The 19,192-nt window shown below is 42.3% G+C and overlaps 2 protein-coding genes across 9 annotated transcripts in view; one reads left to right on the top strand and one right to left on the bottom strand.

The window, feature by feature from the left end:
- Nucleotides 1-1,190: 1,190 nt before the first annotated feature.
- Nucleotides 1,191-5,597, bottom strand: SOWAHC (sosondowah ankyrin repeat domain family member C). The gene has a single exon (XM_081143841.1). It carries the CDS (start codon nt 5,412-5,414, stop codon nt 3,804-3,806), a length of 1,611 nt encoding a protein of 536 aa, XP_080999967.1. The 5' UTR covers nt 5,415-5,597; the 3' UTR covers nt 1,191-3,803.
- A 143-nt stretch (nt 5,598-5,740) lies between these two features.
- The window catches only part of SEPTIN10 (septin 10), a gene marked incomplete at its 3' end in the record, with an annotated part of 48,448 nt that continues 34,996 nt past the window's right edge, over nt 5,741-19,192 (top strand). For 4 of the 8 annotated variants that reach the window (XM_081143842.1, XM_081143846.1, XM_081143845.1 and 1 more), the window contains exon 1: nt 5,760-6,095. In XM_081143842.1, coding sequence (XP_080999968.1) covers nt 6,069-6,095 — 27 coding nt within the window. In that variant the 5' untranslated portion in view covers nt 5,760-6,068. Of the gene's footprint in view, nt 6,096-19,192 lie in introns of all 8 variants that reach the window. The other 4 variants (XM_081143843.1, XM_081143848.1, XM_081143847.1 and 1 more) reach the window with 2 other exon arrangements.

Genomic DNA, 19,192 nt, shown 5'->3' with positions numbered 1-19,192 from the left:
CATTGCTGAAATTACCCATATAACGCAACATTACAAAATGCTTCTTTATAGTGTTTTCCATTAAAAGAAAAACACACTTATTGAGTACCTTCAAGATGCCAGGCACTGTGCAAGAGTGGCAGCACTTGTCACATACTCATCAGTAAATGTGGAATAGGCATTAACTGAATGGGGAAGCCACTTCCTGAGAGGAAACTGACATTTAAAAGAGAAGATGAGAAAAAAGTATGGTAACATGAAAGTGATGCTCCTTCAGAGGAAAAAAGCAGATAGTGATGCAAAGAGCTCAGTGCTGTGTCTTGAAAAATAAGCTCACGTGTTCCATTCCAGTCCTCTAACACTAAGCATTTCACGAAAATTTGGCTCATCATTGAAGGAACAATGGTTTGCAGAGTATGCACTTTTGAGATGAACTTACAAAAAGCTCTAAATAATGCCATTTATTTAGCAAAATAAAAAAATAATTTTCCACTAGGAAAAATTATAAAAATATGTTCAATTGGACTGCTCAATGAATCCTTTCAAGAAACACACTTCTAAGGAAAACAGTCATTTTAGAAATGGAGACTATATTTACATAGTACTTCAGTTATAGTGAAAAAAGTTTTTAAGTTGTCATAAATCAACAGCAATAACAAAAAAACCCAGCACCAATCATAATAGGATCGTCCTCTGCCATCTGATAGAGGTCAATTTTGTTAAAATAAAGATCAAAGGCAGCCTTGGTGAGAAAGTGAAATCATTAATGTCCAATTCTTGATGGATGCTGAAGAAAACAGAAAAAGGCATTCCCCATACCTTTCTGAAGAGTCAGTCTGGGTGGGGAGGGTTCATGGTAGGCAGACGGTGTATGCAGGAGACATAGGCTTTTTTTAAAAGATAGTGGCAGAGGCAATAGTTGATTTGCCTATCACTGGTGCCAAACTACAGCAGTTCTGTCAAATTTTGGCCATCTGAAGTGTAGAAAAGATAATGTGAAAAAACATCCAATCTTAAGATCTTACTGCCATTTACTTCATGACCCTGAACAGCAATCGACCTTCATTTCCTTATCTGTAAATTAGGGATATATGGCCAGTAGCTTTAAGGGATAGGAAGAGGTCAAATAAAATGAAACTTCAAAAAGCATTGTGTGAACCATAAAACATGATAAAGGACTAGAGAGATTTAGACAATTCAGAGAAAAAAAATCCATTGTGAACCTTTTATTTTGACAAAACAAACTACAAATTTGACATTCTAAACTCCCAAAGTTTTACTTATTTAAAAAATAAAAGACAAGGCATCTTGGACTCCAAGATTTCAGGCATGAATGAAATAGTACCAGATATTCAAGTTATATAAGCTAGTTGCATTTTAAATACCATAAAAGTGAAGAGAACTGTGGCATACATTCATTAGTTTCAAATGTACCTATACAAAACACATGGACATTCTTGAGTTTTCTAACCACACAGTTTCACATCAACAAACATCTAAGTAACTGACATCATTTCCATTTACAACTCTACAAATATCAAATTACACAAATCATTAGCTCTTTATAATCTCAACTGGGAAATTGAAAAGTAAAAGGAATGTAGAGTTAAGTAGCTGAAAATGCTATACAAGCACATCATGACAAGGAATGCTACATGTAGTTTCCCCTCAGGAATGATTTTTGAAAATTTAAAGTAAATTTTATCAGGAAAGTTAAAATCTCTAATGTGAAAAGCAAGTTAAATGAACTATTGGCTCAATCTCCAAAGATTTAGCAAATTATAGATGTTTGTGCAGTTAATTAGTAACATACGCATTTAAGAGCTTAATACTGACTATTCAATAGAATGTTTAGATGGATCTGAAGTGTCTACTCCTTATAGTTCAACTTTAGCTTTACAAGCAATGAAAGGTAAGATTCCTCAGTGGGAAGTTATAGCTTATTCTGCACTAGATACAGGTAGTGTGTATAAAATTCAGAGCAAATGGTTACTTTCACCTTCAAGGAATCTACTTTTAATTTATACAAAATTAGATTGTTTTTCACCTACATGTATGCAAAAAGTGCTTCTCAAAAGTACATGACCTATTTCCATAATCCTAAAATAAAAATAAAGGCACATAAATGGATAATAGTCTATACATTTTATGTGAATATTTTTCATTAACATTTAAACAAATTCAATCTAGAGAGGTGTGACAAACTTGTTACAAATTTCTGTGACTTAGGAAATTAAAGATCTAAGATCTCTAAAGACTGCAGTGGTGTGCAATTCATATATTGGTTCATTCACTCTGCAAGTTAACTCACTCCTTAATCTCTACAGGCTGCAGGTATTTGTTTCAGCAATGAGACCAAAAAGACTAAGAGAAGGACTTGTTGGAATTAAGTCTCCCACAAAAGTCGTTTTGAATTTTATTACAAATAGATTTAATATGCTTTTGAGTTAAACTTACAATAATTATAAAACAGTCACACTGATATATTTGAATGGAATGTAATTAAGAACCACATGTAAGTCTTTAATTTTAATGAAAGGTATTTTTCATTTATATGCAAAGGAATTCAATAGCCAGCAGCATTTAAATATAGAAATTAGTACCATCTCTTCCCTTTTCCCTTTTATAAAGTGCTATTTTAACTGGGTAGATTTACTATCCAGCTTCTCAATAACTTCACTGTATGTCTATTAGATTCAAGGAAACAATGGAAAATTGAAAGAATTTAGTATTTTAAACATTTGCAAAATACTGCTACAAAGCATTGACTATGAGCCTGTTTTATTAGTAAAACAAAAAGTGTACCATAAGTTGATTTAAAAATTACTTCACAGAAGCATAGGCTCACTTACACTTATGCCAATTTTTGCTAATCATCTAAACCAGAGTTTCTGTAGGCAATTCAACTCAAGCACCATCAGACCAGGGTCATGTCAAATAGAACCAATGGTTATATAAACCCAGAATAAAAACTTCAGAAAATTTTACTTTTAGAATAACAAAACAAGGTAGTGAGAATCAGAGAAACAGAGCCCACAGGCAACATTTTACTTAAAAGTACCGTATGTTTGTTAAAGGTGTTTTCTTTAAATAATAATTTGTGTAGTTATTGCAGTGATGAGACAGTTAAGAGGAAGCATAGTACAGGTTAACTCAAAAGTGAATGTTGCCTGTTTCTTTAGTTCAGTGTTTAAAGCTGAAGTTGCTTTTTAAAAAATAGTTGAGCACTTACTATACAACAGGATACCAACCGGATTCCCATTTTTATTCCCATTATTCTCTAATTAGTATTTTTGCATTTCAACTCTTACCTGTCCTTCCTGTAGCATCTTAAAAAGCAAATGCAATTAGTAAAAAATATAGGGCAGTATGTAGTTTTTGTTCACACCTAACAAATATTACCAGTTTCATTACAATTTGCATATCTTGTTGTTTTTGGAAGGGTAACCACTTTTAAAAAAACAGTCATAAACATGCAATATTCCTCACTTGGCATAGCATTCAATAATAGTTAAATCAAAGGAACCCTCAGTGGTCAATTCTGTATCCCCAATTTAGATACATATCTAGTCCTCACAAACAGGGACTCCAGGGCAGAGGGATGGCATGGGGAAAGGGGGCCTAGGTCAAGGTTTGACGAGTCACTTGGAAAGCTTTCCACCTCACCCAGAATACTAGGGGAAACTCCCTCCCCCGCCCCCCCATCCCAAGCCCCCAAAGAATGCATAATTTAGCCTGTCTTTTCTGGTCTCACTTACTTGCCTACATCTAGTATTGTATTTCGGTCGACAAATAAACATTAGAATTTTCTGAAAAAATTACTTTTACCCAAATACATTGGACTTTGGTCTCAATTTGAATGAGGGTAAGTGGCCTTTAAGAGACCGGTCTTCTTCCTGCTCTCCCTCCTCCAGAGGGTGCTCCGGGTCTCTGAAAGAGGGTGTGGTGTGGATGATCTGGGTTCGGAAGTGGATTTTGTTGAGTCTGGGTTTTATCCGCCCACTAGAGCTGCCTGAGGCTTTGCGACCTGGGTCCTTTGCTTTGCCTCCTGCCCATCCCTCAGCCAGGTGGTGGTGGTGGTGGTGGTGGTGGTCCCCTCCATCCTCCAGGACATGCGAGAGTTTGTAGGTGATGAGGTGCGAGGGGAGTACCTTTGAAAGCCTCCAGCGCCCACCCCCGCTGCCGGCGGAGATCTCGCCCTCGTCGTCGTCCAGGGCTCCCACCAGGTTTTTGATCTCCTCGGCGATGCTCTGACTCAGGTACTGCGACGCCTTTTTCCCACTGTAGTCCCTGACCTCCACGTCTGCGTCGTAGGCCCCCACCAGCAACTTCACCACCTCCACGTGCCCGTGGATGGCTGCCAAGTGCAGGGCGGTGTAGCCTCCACTCGTCCTGGCGTTGATGTTCACCGGCAGCTGGTGTTTGTTGGCGAAGTTGACCAGCATGGCCAGGAGCTCCTGCCGGCCGTGCTTGGCGGCCCAGTGCAGGCAAGTGTAGCCGGTGATGAAGTCCCGCTTGGCCAGCAGGCCGGGCTCGCAGCTGAGCAGCGCTTCCAGGCTGTCCCACTTGCCGTCCGAGGCCGAGAGCATCCAGGCGTGCTCCAAGGGGTCCAGCGTCACCGAGCCCCCGCTGCTGCTCTCCTCTTCTGCCGACGACGAAGCAACGGAAGCGCTGTCCGAGTCGCCCCCGCCTTTGCCGCGTCCTCCCCCAGAGAAGCCCCCGGGGCTGTTGCCGCCAGTGCAGACGCTCCTCTTCAGCTGCGGGGAGCTGCCCATCACCAGGTCCCGGAGGTTCTGGCGAGTAGACCGCGGGGTGGTCGCGACCCCGGGAGAGCTCCCCCCGCCCGCCTCCTCGCAGCCGTGGGGCTGGGAGTCCAGGTCCTCGCCGGGCGCGGGGGCCGGTGCTCGGGCCGGAGGCTGCGCGTCGCGCCGCGAGTTCTTCCTCCGGGCCCCGCCGTTTGGGGAAGGCTCTCTCTGGCCGTCGCCCGCCAGGCTGGGCGGCCCAAGCGCGGCGGCGGCGGATTGCCCATCGCCAGGTCCGCAGTCCGGACCCGGGGGCGCTACGGGGGAGGCCGCCTCGGGGCACAGGCCGCTCTCCCCGCTCTTGGCCGGGTCATCTGGCTCCTCCGCGCCGTCGCGGGCCTCGGGCTCCGCGGTCACCGAGATGCGCGGCAGGTCCCGGGGGGGCGCGGCCTTGGGCGACGGGGGGCCTTCGTAGAACCTCCTCTTGAGGTGCACGTACTTGGAGCCGTCGGCGGGGTCGGTGCGCACGGTGGCCACGGCGTTGACCAGCTCCTTGAAGAGGGCGCGCCGCTCGGGGTCGCCGCCCAGGGCGCCCCTGAAGTGTTTCACCAGCTCGGCGTGTCCCGCCCGGCCCCCGCGCTCCGAGAGGAAGCGCAGCACCGCCTCGGGGCCGAGCTCCGCCGGGCCCTCCATCCGCGGTCGCGCCGCTGGCTCGACGACGGGCGGGCTGGAGACTCAACCCGGCCCCATCGCCGTCGGCTCCCAGGCGCGCGCTCCTCGGGCTCCAAACCTCCCGTCTGCGCCGCGAGGAGCCGCCACCAGCTCACAGGGCCGCGCCCCGCGCGAACACGCCCCCGCCGGCCCCGCCCCGCCCCGCCCACTTCCGGTCCCCGCGCTGCCCGCAATCTCGGCTCCCGCGGGCCGCCCGCGGACAGGGTCCCCGTGCCCCCGCCCACTTCCGGCCCCCGCGCGGGCGGCAGTCGCGCTCTCGCCGACCACCGCCCCTGGCCGAGGGGTCCTGCCCCATTTCTCCCCCGCTCGTCCCCAGCGCCCGGCGGCCACGTTCCCCAGCGGTGACTCGTCCTGTGAGGCATCCTGGGGCCCTCTGTGACAGGCTGGCTCCCGCCCGCGTCACTGAGGCCACCGGCTTGGCCCCGCCCCTTCCCTGGACCCCGGAGGCCGGCTCTGCGGTAGCACCGCCTCCGGCCCGCGGCCCGCGCCCCGCGCGCCGAGTCCGCCCCCGCCCCCGCCCCCTGCTCCCTCCGCCGGACCAGCTGCTCCGGGCGCGGGCTGAGACCTCCGCCCCGCTCGCCCTCCGCCGGCCCCGCTTAGCGCCCGCCCGCACCCATGACCTCTGAGGAGACGCGGCGCCTGGTGAGTCCGGGACCCTCCCCAGGGCCTGACTCCGGGGTCGCCGCCCTGCCTTTCCCGGGGTCCCAACGTAACTTCCTCCCGCCGCGCCGGCGGGCAGCCCATCCCGCCGCCCCGGCGGGCGGTGGCGGGTCCCGCCCTCCGCGGTCCTCGCGGGCTCGGCTGCGGGCCGCCCGCCCGCCCTGGCGGGAACGGGATCCTCGCCCGCTGCCCGCGGGGCGTCGGGGGGCCCGCCCCGGGCGCGCCCGCCCCCCAGCTCTCCGCGCCGGCGGCAGCGCCTCAGGTTTTTGCAGGGCTTCCCGTCTTTGCCGAAAGTTAAACCTGGAGCAGGGATGGAGGGTCCCTCGCGTGTAACGGTTTCGGGCGCGCCGAGCCGACGGGCCGTCGGGAGTGGTCTTCACGGCTGTGGCCTGGGCCCGACTCGACTCGCGGGGTCCCGGCGCCCGCCCCCTGTCGTCTAACCGCCGGGGCTGCTGCGAGATGAGCCTCCTCTCCCCGCCTTTTTTGGGGCGCTTGGCACCTTCGTGTTTTAAAGTAACACGTGACTAATTTGTCCGGTGTCTTACACCTTTCAAATCAGTTATATATTTTCATCTCATTTGCTAGTAAGCCAGCGGTTCTCCAAGTGTGCTCACAATTATTTTCCTAGCAATCCCGAGCTATTACTCGCCTTTCTCACACTCCTTCCCTTGTGAGGGCACGTGGAGTTTTCCGGAGGCGACGTCATGGGGACCTCACCTTCCGAGGGCGATGGAATGTGTCTCCGTGCATACTTGTCTTTCAAATCTTTTGTTTTAATTTCTAATACTACAAATGTAAACTATGCAAACAAAAGCTCTCTGGGGGCCTGAGACCAAAGAATTTGAGAACTGATCTAAGCAATCTCCTGAGTTAGAAGTTTCTGTTGCAGGAACAGAGTTCAGATTGTAGCCTGAGAGGTTAGGTGATGTGTCCAAAGTTATACAGCCGGTTTCTTTGGTGGCACCTGGACAGCCCTGATTCAGGCAGCTTTCTTTCTGCCCTAGGATGTACTTAGAGAAGTCTTGTTTTTCTACCTGGACTATGCCTTTTACAGTTGTGTTTGTGTGCATGTGTGGGTGAGAAAAAATGTGTTTTATAAACTCTGGTTCGTAGTAATCAGAATTAAACTTGGGCAGAAGAGAGCACTTCATTTTCTTGGTGTTGGATTTCTTATCAATTGCTGCACTTATTTTGCAATACAGCAATAAGGCTACCTTTATTTTCTAATTAAACTTTTCATTTTGAGATCATTGTAGATTCACATGCAATAGAAATCCCCGTACCCTTTATCCAGCTTTCTTCAATAACAACATTTGCAAAACCATAGCACAAGGCCACGACCAGGACATTAACATTGATACTGTGAAGATAACTTTCCATCACCAGAAGGATCCCTTTTATGCCCACACCCACCTCATTTCCACCCCAGCTCCTTAATCTCTAGCAACCACTAACTTTTTCCCCATTTCTGTAATTTTGTTATTTCATGACTGTTAACAGAATCACATAGTACTTAACCTTTTGGGATTGGGCTTTTTTCACTCAGCAGAATTCTCTGGAGATTCATCCAGGTCGTTGCGTGTATCATTAGTTTGTTCCTTTTACTTGCTGAGTAGTATTCTGTGGTATGGATGTACCACACTTTGTTTGAAGGACATCTAGGTTGTTGCCATTGTTGGGCTATTATGAATAAAGTTGCTATGAACACTGATGCACAGTAACACATAATGTAAAATAACGAAAACATAACTCTTCAGTTTTCTGGGATAAATTCCCAAGAGTACAGTTGCTGGATCACATGGTAACTGGGTTTAAAGATTTGTAAGAAACTGCTAAACTGTTTTCTAGTGTTTTTGAACATTTTCCATACCCAGCAGCAATGTTAGAGAGATCGGGTTCTCCACTTCCTCACCAGCATTTGGTGTTTCTATTTTTTATTTAGACATTCTGATAGGTATGTAATGATTGGTTTTAACTTGCGTTTCCATAATGACTAATGATGTTAAACATCTTTTCATGGGTTTATTTGCCATCTGCATATTCTGTTCAGTGAAAGTCTTTTGCCCATTTTCTAATTGGGTTTTTTTAATTGTTTTTAGAGGTGTGTTTTTTAAAAAATATATTCTGGATACTAGTCCTTCCTTGATATATGATTTGCAGATGTTTTCTCTCAAGTTTGTAGTTTTTTCATATCTTAATAGAGCCTTTTGCAGAGCAGAAGTTTTTAATTTTTATAAAATCCTTTTTTTCAATTTTTCCTCTTGTGGATTGTACTTTTTTTTAAGTCTGAGAATTCTTTACCTAACCCTAGATCCCAAAAGTAGTCTCTTATTTTTTCTTCCAAAAGTTTTCCAGTCTGTGGTTTACATTTAAGCCTGTCACCCATTTTGAGTTAATTTTTATATAAGGTGCGAGACTTAGTGCAAGGGTTATTTTTTTGGCCTAGGGATGCTCCAGCACCATTTGTCAAAAAAGCTGTCTGTCCTCTATTGAATTGCTTTTGCACTTTTGTCAGAAATCAGTTGAGCATATTTGTGTGGAACTATTTCTGGATTTTCTATTAGCACAGTCTTACTTCATTTAAATAATAAATTTTGCAATAAAGCAGACTGATTCCTCTCATTTTATTCTATTTTTCAAAAATGTTTTGTCTATGCTAGTTCCTTTGCCTTTAATTATAAATTTTGGATTAGTTTTATCTATATCACAAAGAATGTTGCTGGGATTTTTATAGGAATTACATTAAGTCTGTATATCAGTTTAGGGAGAATTGGTATCTCTATTATGTTGAGTCTTCCAACTTATGGACACAGTATTTCTCCCCATTTTTTATATTTTCTTTGATTTCTTTCATCAGCATTATGTAGTTTTCAGCATACAAGCCCTGCATATGTTTTGTTATATTTACAAGAGTTCTCCCATTTGCCTAGTACATACACCCTTTCCACTTAAAAAGGAAGCATTTTATGGCTTTTCTTTGGCATATTCAAGTTGCCAGCATCACTACTCTTGAGTTTTGGGGCCATTATTAAGTAAAATAAGGGTTACTGAACACAGCACTGCAATACTGTCAGTCTTATAACGGAGACACTACTAAGTGAGTTATTGGTGGGAAGCTTATATAGTGTGGATATGCTGGACATAGGGATGATTCACTTCCCCGACGATGGAATGGGATGGTGTGAGATTTCATAAAGTTACTCAAAACAGCTCGTAATGTAAAACTTATGAATTATTTCTGTAATTTTCCATTTAATATGTTCAAACTGTGGTTCACCGTGGGAACTGAAACCATGGGGCAAAACCACAGATAAAGGAGTAACTATTGTACACCTATTTCATTTTTTTTAGCAGTTGTAAACTGTCTATATACTCAGTCTAAAATAATATGAGATGCCTTTCAATTGTATTTAGCAATCATGAAAAAAATAGCTTTAAAATTTTCTTTAATGTACATATATTTAAAACTAAAGGGAACTTTAGACATTTTAAGTTCTTTGGACATATTTTTGCTTTTTTAGTGGTCTAGTAACCTCTAAAGATCTTTGCAAACATTAAAGTATTCAAGGTATATTTTTATATGGATTTATTCTTTGCTGCTTTGAATACATCCACTGGGTGTATTCACTATGGCAAGGATTAGAGTGCTTGCATTATTACATATATACTCCCAGCCCCATGAGCTAAGTACTGTCTCCATTTGGGGGTGGAGGGGTGAGGATTATCTTTCTCAAACTTTGTTGAACAAACTGTCTCTTATTTTGTTCCTGTTGTCATTGTACCTCCTTGCCCCAGGTCCACATCCCTGGCTTTGGCAGTTACTTAGTGCACCAGCAGTTTGCATCTATTGCCACTCATAAGCAGTTAATTCCAACAACCTTCTTAAGTCATACGTTTATACTGACAGGTCATGTTCTCTTTTCTGTTGTGAGATGGGTCGTTGAAATAATTCTAGGAGATCCCTGTTTTGGGAGAAAATAGGCTGCTTGTCATATAGTAATAGATTTTGTTGCATAGTAAAGAATTACAGCCTTAGCCAGTTTTGCTCAGTGGTTAGATGTCAGCCCGAGAACAGAAGGGTCCTGGGTTTGATTTTGGCCAAGGGCATGTACCTTGGCTGCAGGCTCGATCCCCGGCCCCAGGTGAGGTGCATGTGGGAGGCACCCAATCGATGTGTCTCTCACATCGAGATCTCCCTCCCTCTCCTTCTCCCCCCTCCCCCCTCCCCCTTCCACTCTCTCTGAAAAGCAATGGTAAGAAATATCCTTGGGTGAAGATTAAAAAAGAAAAGAATTATAATCTATAGTTTCTGCATAGTGAGGGCCCAAAGAGCCTAATACTGCATTGTAATTTGAACAATTGGAGAAAATACTTAAATCTCATTTTGTATTTGCATATTTTGCTGTATATTTTCTTTTAGTTGCTGTTTATGAAATAATGCATATATTGTCTTAATCATTTTGTTTATCCTCAGTCCAGGTTTTTGTGAGCTACTACTTTACCATGTATTGATTACTTACTTTTAGTTAGAAAGTTTTGTTATATCTTTATGAATTAACTTTTTTAATGAGTTACAATTTATGTACAGTAAAATTTACTCTTTTTTAGTATATAGAGTTTCATGAGGTTTGGTGAATGTATACAGTTGTGTAACCACAACCGCAAACATACAGAACAGTTCCATCAGTCCCTCTCCCCAAATTCCTTTGTGCTTCTTTGTAGTCCCCCTCCTAATCTCTGACAATTACTGATCAGTTTTGTGGTCCTATTGTTTTGCCTTTATCAGAATTTCATATGTATGGAATTATTATAGCCTTTGAGCTGGCTTCCTTAACTAAGCGTGATGCTTTTGAGGTTTGTCCATGTTGCTGCATGTTCCGTTTTATTGTTGACTAGTATTCCATTGCATAGATGTGCCACACTATTTTGTTCATCCTTTCTCCAGTTGAAGAATATTTGGGCTGTTAGCAGTTTTTAAGAGTTTCGAGTAAAGTTAAATGTATATATTCACATGCAGGTTTTTATGTGAATATAAGTTTTCATTTCAATTGGGGTGATATCTAGGAGTAGGATTACTGTGTGTTTAACTTAAGAAACTACCAAACTCTTTTGCAAAAACTCTTTTGCAAATGTTTGTTCCAGTTTGCATTCCTAGCAGTAAAGACTGAGAATTCCTGTTGTCTGCATCCTTGCCAGTATTTTCAATTTTTTAAGAGTAATTCTGGCCCAGCTGGGCGTGGCTCAGTGGTTGAGTGTCAACCTAGGATCCAGGCGATCAGGGTTCGATTCCAGGTCAGGGCACATGCCCTGGTTGCGGGCCCGATCCCCAGTCGGGGGCGTGCAGGAGGCGGCTGATCAATGACTCTCTTATCATTGATGTTTCTAGCTCTCTCTCCCTCTCCTTTCCTCTCTCTGAAATCAATAAAGATATATTTAAAAAAATTCTGATACATATATAGTGATATCTCATGATTGTTTTTTTTTGGATTTTTATCTCTATACTTATTAACATTATAAAAATAATTCACGTTTCATGCAGAATAATTATAAAACAAATAATATAAAAATCTATCACTTATTTCTAAAATTAATCTCATTTAATTTTCATTTATCTAATGACTAATGTTATTGAGCCTTGTATGTGCTTATTTGGCATCCTGTGCCCTTGGTGAAGTGTCTGTTCAGATCTTTTCCCATTTTTTTAAATTGAGTTATTGTCTAATTGTTATTGAGTTATACAAGTTTTTAAAATATATATATTGTATAAGTCCTTTATGAGATAAATGATTTACCAGTGTTTTATCCAAGTAGGTGTCTTGTGTGTTTTTTATTCTCTTAACAGTGTTTTAAAGAGCAGCTTTTTAGTTTGTTAGGTTTAATTTATCATTTTTTCTTTATGGATCATGCTTTTGGTGTTATAGCTAAGAAATCTTTGCTTAACGTAAGGCCACAAAGATTTTTTTATACCTTTTCTTCTATTAGGTCTGTGATTCATTTTGAGCTAATTTTTGTGTGTGGTTCAAGGTATGAAAATATGAATTGAGATTCTTTTCTTTTTTTTCTTTTTTCTTTTTTAATTTGAGAGTCCAATTGTTCCAGCACTATTTTATTTTTAATATATCTTTATTGATTTCAGACAGAGGAAAGGAGAGGGAGAGAGAGATAGAAACATCAATGATGAGAGAGTCACTGATCGGCTGCAGCCCGCAACCTGGGCATGTGCCCTGACCGGGAATCGAACCCCGATCGCCTGGATCCTAGGTCGACGCTCAGCCGCTGAGCCACGCCCGGCCGGGCTCCAGCACCATTTTAAAACAACACTGTCCTTTCAGCACCTTGTTGAAAAATCTACCCCTGCCATCACTCTCCTGGAGGAATGGTTGTTCACAACTTTACTTCTCAATGCCAGTTCCAGATCATTCTCTGCCTAAGTATTCCCAATTTTGATTCTCACTTAGCTCTCACACTATGTACTCACCACCTTTCTTTGTTCAGAGTCATCTCTGAAATCCTACCTTCCCCTGTGCTCGATGGTGTTGCGACTGGCTTTCTGTAATTCTCTAACATTAGACCTGTTGTAATTCTGGGTGAGTTCAGTATCCACATAGATTATCCTTTCAGTACCCTGCCTTTCAGTTTTGACCTCCTCTCCTAAAATATCCTGCTTTAACCTCCTTGTTTTAGTTTATACCTTGACCTTGTCATTACCCAGTAACTGCACCGCCTCCTGATCTCAGTTTCAGGCATTCCACTCTGACCACACTTCCTACTTCGCCTGTTTACGCCCTCAGGTAACTACAAGTCCCACAGGTCTGTGACCTAACCTCTTGATCCTACTAGCTTTCCCCTTTTCTTCATATCCTTCATGCCCTCTTGTCCTCTTTTGCCAGCTTTAAGTCCATCCTTGTAACATGTATAATTATTTTCTTGCCCATCCCAGTTTCCCCTCTTGCTCCTTCATTCTCCCCTTGCAAACCCCCCACACACTTAAACTGTCCCTGGACTCTGCTCTTGCACCCGAACAGCTAAATATGATGGAGGAAAATCATGCAGAGTGGTTTTACTTTAACATCATCATCACTAAACTCAAGAGGCTGCCCAAAAATTGTACTGCATTTTCCTCATTCATTCACCCTCTTATTTTTCTAGATCAAGGGTTAGCAAACACTTTAAGGGTCAAATAGTAAATATTTTCAGCGTTGTGAGCCATGAGGTCTTTGTCAATTATGCAGTGCTGTTGTGTTCTGAAAGCAGCCACACACGATATGTAAAGGAATGGTAGTGGCAAATTCTTCTTTCCTCCCTAAAGGACTGTTTTTACCTGTCTTCTAGGACTCTACACTTTTCTGGATTTCTTTCACCCTCCTTCTCATCCATTTGGACTGGTTGCTCCTCAGTTCTCCAACCTTTAGATGTGGGATTCCTCCGGGGCTCAATTCTGTGATCCCTTCTCTTTTCTGAATACCTACAATCCCTGGGTGATTTCATCTCATCCCACAGCATTAAGTACTAGCCACGTATCGATGACTTCAGAATTGTTTTCTTCAGTCCAGATATCTCTGCACACACAACTTGTTTATCCAACTACATACTCAGTACTTCACTCTATCTAATAGGCATCTCCAATTTAACATGTTCCAAAGAGAGCTCCTGGTCTTCCCCAATCCTCCTCCTCCAGTCTTCCCAGTTCCAGTAAATGGAAGCTCCCTACTCCTTATTGCTCAAGCCAAACACTTTGGGACCATTCTCCGTATCTCCTCACATCCCACATTGAGCCTTCAGCAAGTTCTCTTGGTTCTACCTTCAAGGTAGGTGATTTGAACACATCTTACCTCTTCTACACTAACATTCTGCCATGATGTCTTCCTGGATTAATGCAGTATTCTCTTAACTAGTCTTGTTTCTGCCTTGCCATTCTTCAGTCTGCTTTCTACATAGGAACTTTAGTGAACCTTTTAGGACAAAGAAAAATCACATCCCCCTTATACAAAAACCTTCAAAGCCAAATCCTTACAATAAGCCGCAAGAACCCTGCATGTTCTGGCGCTGCATTTCTCTCTGGCCACTCTGCCTCTCCCTCTCTCCGCTGCAGCTGCTTGATCTCATTGCTATTCCTCAAACACGGCAGCGCACACCTGCCTCAGGATCTCTGCCTGGAATGCTCTTCCTGCAGACATCCTTTGCATAGCTCGGTGCCTTTAACCCCGCAGGTCTTTTCAGTTAGGCTTTCCCTAGCCACCTGGTTCAAAATGGCACCCGCACCCCTTCCATCTCCACATTTCTATCCTTTCCTTTTTTATTATTGTATTTATTCTCTATTATCATATCATAGCATATGCTTTACTTTGATTTTTGCCTGTCTTACCCTAACTGGACTGGAAGCTCTGTAATGGCAGGGATTCTTTTTTATTTTAAGTGATGCATTCCCAGTGCCTAGTACAGTTCATGGAACATAGTAGACACTCAATACATATCTGAATAAATGCATTTTTTACAGATATTTGAAGAAGATATATTTTTTTACTTTAGTCTTTGTTAAATTTATGTAAGTGAGGACATTAATGGATATAAAGAAGAAAAGGAAATATTTATTCTACTCTCCCAAGAATCATACTTTGTATATGCTCCCTTGTATGCATAAATAATTTTAACCATGGTGTCAGTAGTCTTATGTTCTTTTGTCACTTAATATCACATTATATCATTCCTCTTTATTTTCATAATTGTTGCTTCTAATCTTTGTAGTAATATTCTCCATAGTCAGTATTTTATATAGACTTTTAGTATATGCAACTTTTTTCCTTTGAAGATTGATTTAACATAAAATGAAAATTAGAAATTTATCTGATGTATATTCTCACTTTTTAAAGTAAGATAATACCTTTTAATCTTCAGCCTGTTGCCAGTAGTATAGTATTAACTATGTTCAGTCTAAAGAGTCAGCCTGACAGGCTTAGTGAGTTGGGCTCAGTTTTTAAAAGTGCTCTTATCAGTGTGGAAGAGTTCAAGCCTGTGGGATCAGTGGAAACTGCAAGAGTAATGGAATTACCACTGTGTTTATGTTTAATGATCGTGTAAAAATTACCCTAGATTAACGATACACTTGACTTTAAAAGTTCAGATGATTAGGTGGACACTCCTTGAGGGACCTAAGGTGCTCATAGGAACCTTAAACTCAGTGTTTCCAAAATTGCTTCAAACCCGTGCTGATTTATCTTTTTCCCCCCCTGCTTCACTGTAACATCTATCAAATTAGTTTAAGACATTCTAAGGCACCCATGGCCTCACTCTAAGGCAGAGTGGATGCCAAGCCCCCTGTTACCTACTCCAGCCTCACATCACCTGCTGTTCTTGCACTTGAACTTAAGCCTCCTTAGGCTTAAACAGTAATGAGCTTACTGCAGTTTTGCAGCCATACCAAGTATACTTGCATGCTTTTGCGTACATTGATTCCCCTACCTTCTTTTCTCATTTGCTAGGAAAACTATTTCTCCTTCAAGTCTCAACTCAAGCCTTTTCTTGGCTGTCCTTTATCTGACCGTGCAGGGTTCATTATACCCCAAGCTATTGCTGTGTCTTGTCCGTAAGTTGGATTCATGTCTTGCACCTGTACGGAAATTTAAATTGCAAGGATTTTGGCTTACTCACCTTTGATCCTCAGTGGCTGGGGTCTGTTATTCTGTCCTGAAAATATACGGCCTTTTAGTAAATATTGTGTGTATTTGTAGAATAAATGAAAAGCAATGTGCATTGATAGGCTTCATGCTAACTCCTCAGTATTTCCCCCCCAAATGTTCCTTGTCAATTTTATGACCTTTTAATGAGTTTCTTCTGCCTCCCTCTTTTTTCAGCTCTGTCCCATTTGCTTTTCCTGGATTAAATAAATCACTTCTAAGATTTGGTTGGCTGTTTTATTGCTTACTCTGCATGGAACATGCTCTCTCCCAGGAATTCTAGCTTTCTGTTTTTCACTTATATAAGCCTTGAGATTTAGTTCTGAGAAGTGCAATTTCTTATCTTTCCTTAATCCGCCTTCTCTGTACGTGGTGTTTCCATGACTCGTTCTTCATTCTCCATCGTATCACAGACTTTTCCTCAGTGCTTGCTCAGAGGTGTTCAGTCATAACATCTGAGATGAAGGAGACTTTAGAAACATTATTTTGCTTCCCACTCTACAGAAATCAGCTCTCCAGTGTGCCTCCCAGTCGATGATGACTGTGTCACCTGTTTGAAGCCCCCTAGCCATGGCCAGCAACTGAATCCTTCATGGGGCAGCCCATTCCATGCGTGTTAGACAGTCTAGTCCTTTAGTAATTTCTTTTTATTGTGTCAAATCTGCCTCTGGTCCATTCATGGGTCCTTGTTTTTCCCTTGAAAGATTCATTTCTTAAGACTGACTCTAGATGTTTGAGTACACTTTGCTGTTTCTTGATGGTGCAGTAGGCTAGCAATGTTGGGGAAAGTCAGATTTCCTTAACTCACAAATTACTAGAATGTAATTTTTAGAAGGCTTAAAAACTTATGTGTAAGACATGAGATCATAAAACAACTTGAAAAACATTTAGATACATTTTTTTAAAAAACCTCAGGGTGGCCCAGCCGGGCGTGGCTCAGCGGTTGAGCATCGACCTAGGATCCAGGCGATCGGGGTTCGATTCCCGGTCAGGGCACATGCCCGGGTTGCGGGCTGCAGCCGATCAGTGACTCTCTCATCATTGATGTTTCTATCTCTCTCTCTCCCTCTCCTCTCCTCTCTCTGAAATCAATAAAGATATATTAAAAAAAACCAACCTTTTAAAAATAAATAAATAAAATAAATAAAAACCTCAGGGTGGAGAAAGATTTTCTAAGCTGTACATTTATGGAAGAAACTATAAAGGAAAAGGTTGATAGATTGGACTCTGAAAATTGAAAAGATCAGTGACAAATCAGGAAAAGCTATTTGCAATACACATAACAACCTTACAATTATATCCAGCAGCTCATAGAGAAACAAAAAAGGATTACTCTGATAGAGAAGTGGGGAAAAACATGAACTGGTAATTTATGAAAACATACCATACACTTTTCAGGGCAGTAACTTGAAATAAAATGTTCAAAATACGAGAAGGCAAATTAACTTATTTTTGCCTATCAAATTGACACATAAAAATTGTTAATATCCTATTTAATGACTATATGATGAAATGGACACCTCTTTTATATATTAATTTTGGAAAATAAGCAGGCACAGCCTTTTTGAGGGTCAGTTTGGCAATATATTTATACCTTTGACCTTTATTACATTCTAGGAATTTATTATGAGGAAATTAACAGATGCTTATACAGGAGAGTCCCTATGGATCCTCAGGGAAGCAGATGTTAAAGAATTAGGAGTGTTAGAGATTGATTGAGGGTGGAAGGTGGGGAGGAGAGGTAATGCCTGTGAAAGAGAAAGGGAGGAAGCAAGGCTATAGAGGAAAAGCGATCAGGCCTTGGTGCAGATTTCGACGTCTGTAAAAGGAAAGAGGTTAGGAAGCAGAATTGGGCAGAAAGAGCCTCAGAGATCTTGCAAGTCTGGCAAAGTCTGGGCCAACCCAGTGGAGAGCTTTCACTGCTTGTTAGGTTGCCTGCTTAGGGCAGAAGGGGTCAGGTCCTGACACTGTCACTGTGCTTGGTCTTTAGATAGGGGCTTCCTTGGAAGAGCTGGTCTGGGATTGAATACTGTGCTGACCTGAAGGCACTGCAGCTGGAGGCTATCAGCTAACTAACTGCATTCTCCATAGCCAAAGGGCAAGTTCTTGCTGGAAGGGAGATCTGAGTGGAGGACCTCTTTGGCTGCTACAAGAGGAACATTTATTGCAGTGTTATTAAAATGACATAATTAGAAACAGTAATTTTTTCCTATAATAAACATGAAATACTCTTTTTCTAGTTAAGGGGGGCGAGCAATTTCAAAATAAGCTTGCATTTGTATTTTAAGCAGCCATATAATACTGGAAGCTTTTGTTAAGCTTGAAACCCCTAACTCTTTTACATGAACAACTATCAAGAACTTCCTTGGCTTGATATTTTGAGGCTGACTATTAGTCTGTTTAGTTATCATTTAAGTTTTGTATTTATTGGAGATGGTGGTAAAATTGAGGCAAAATTGATACATTGATGGGTCTTGGACTACCCTAAGCTGCCCTAGACTGAGACTCTCCTGGGGGAGATACACGCGGGACATGCACACGAGAGGCCAGTGTGTTGCTCTGCCTTGTATTACCAAGTCTTACTGATTTCAGTTGAATTCTCTTTTCCCTGTGTTGTAATTAGCATCTACTTGTAGAGTCATCGTCTGCATAATTTGAATAAGGTAATATCACTATTGATTTTTAGGAAAATTTTAGATCAGCACCATTAACTTTCTTTTAAAGTTTTCTTTACCTGAAGATATAAAAAAATGATTTTAAAGAATGAGTTTGTGTAATCTTTTACATTACTGTTTTAAGCCAAAGAGCCTTGTCCTCTCAAAACTCATTAAATAGGCCCAGATTTTTATTTATTTATTTTTGGTCTTAAGACTCCAAGAAACACCAGGGGGCAATTTGAAAAGTTGGTTCTATTACTCTGATTAACTTTATAAAGATAAAAATTGTGAGACAGTGAAGTTAAAATGAAGCTATTTTAAAGGTCAAGTCAGAATTCTATTCCCCCAGGGCTGATTGTTATACCTAGAGAGGCTGTAAGGCAGTCTCTAAGGAATGTTTCCAAGTAGGCTAAGGAAAGTTATCTAGGGTCCTATTGTGAAAGAATCACCACGTATTTTCCCATAATTGACTGATAGGAAAAAGGCCCTCTACATGTCTCCCAAAGGGCCCCAGGACAAGTTCTGTACCACCTCTGTTGTATTGTCCATACTGCCCACACTGAGATGTTGAAGAAGAGGGAGAACTTGATTTTCCTCCAGCTACCCCAGAATGTTCTGGCACTTTTTTCTATGACTCATTATATACTACAACTTTTAAAAGTGAATACATAAGTAAATAAATGTGTTAGATTTTGCTAGGTGTTAAAGGTACTATTTAATATTTTTCCTTCTAGGTGGTAAGTATATA

Source organism: Miniopterus schreibersii (assembly GCF_964146895.1).
Source record: "Miniopterus schreibersii genome assembly, chromosome: 8".
Taxonomy (NCBI): domain Eukaryota; kingdom Metazoa; phylum Chordata; class Mammalia; order Chiroptera; family Miniopteridae; genus Miniopterus; species Miniopterus schreibersii.
This window is presented reverse-complemented; position numbering and strand designations above follow the sequence as displayed.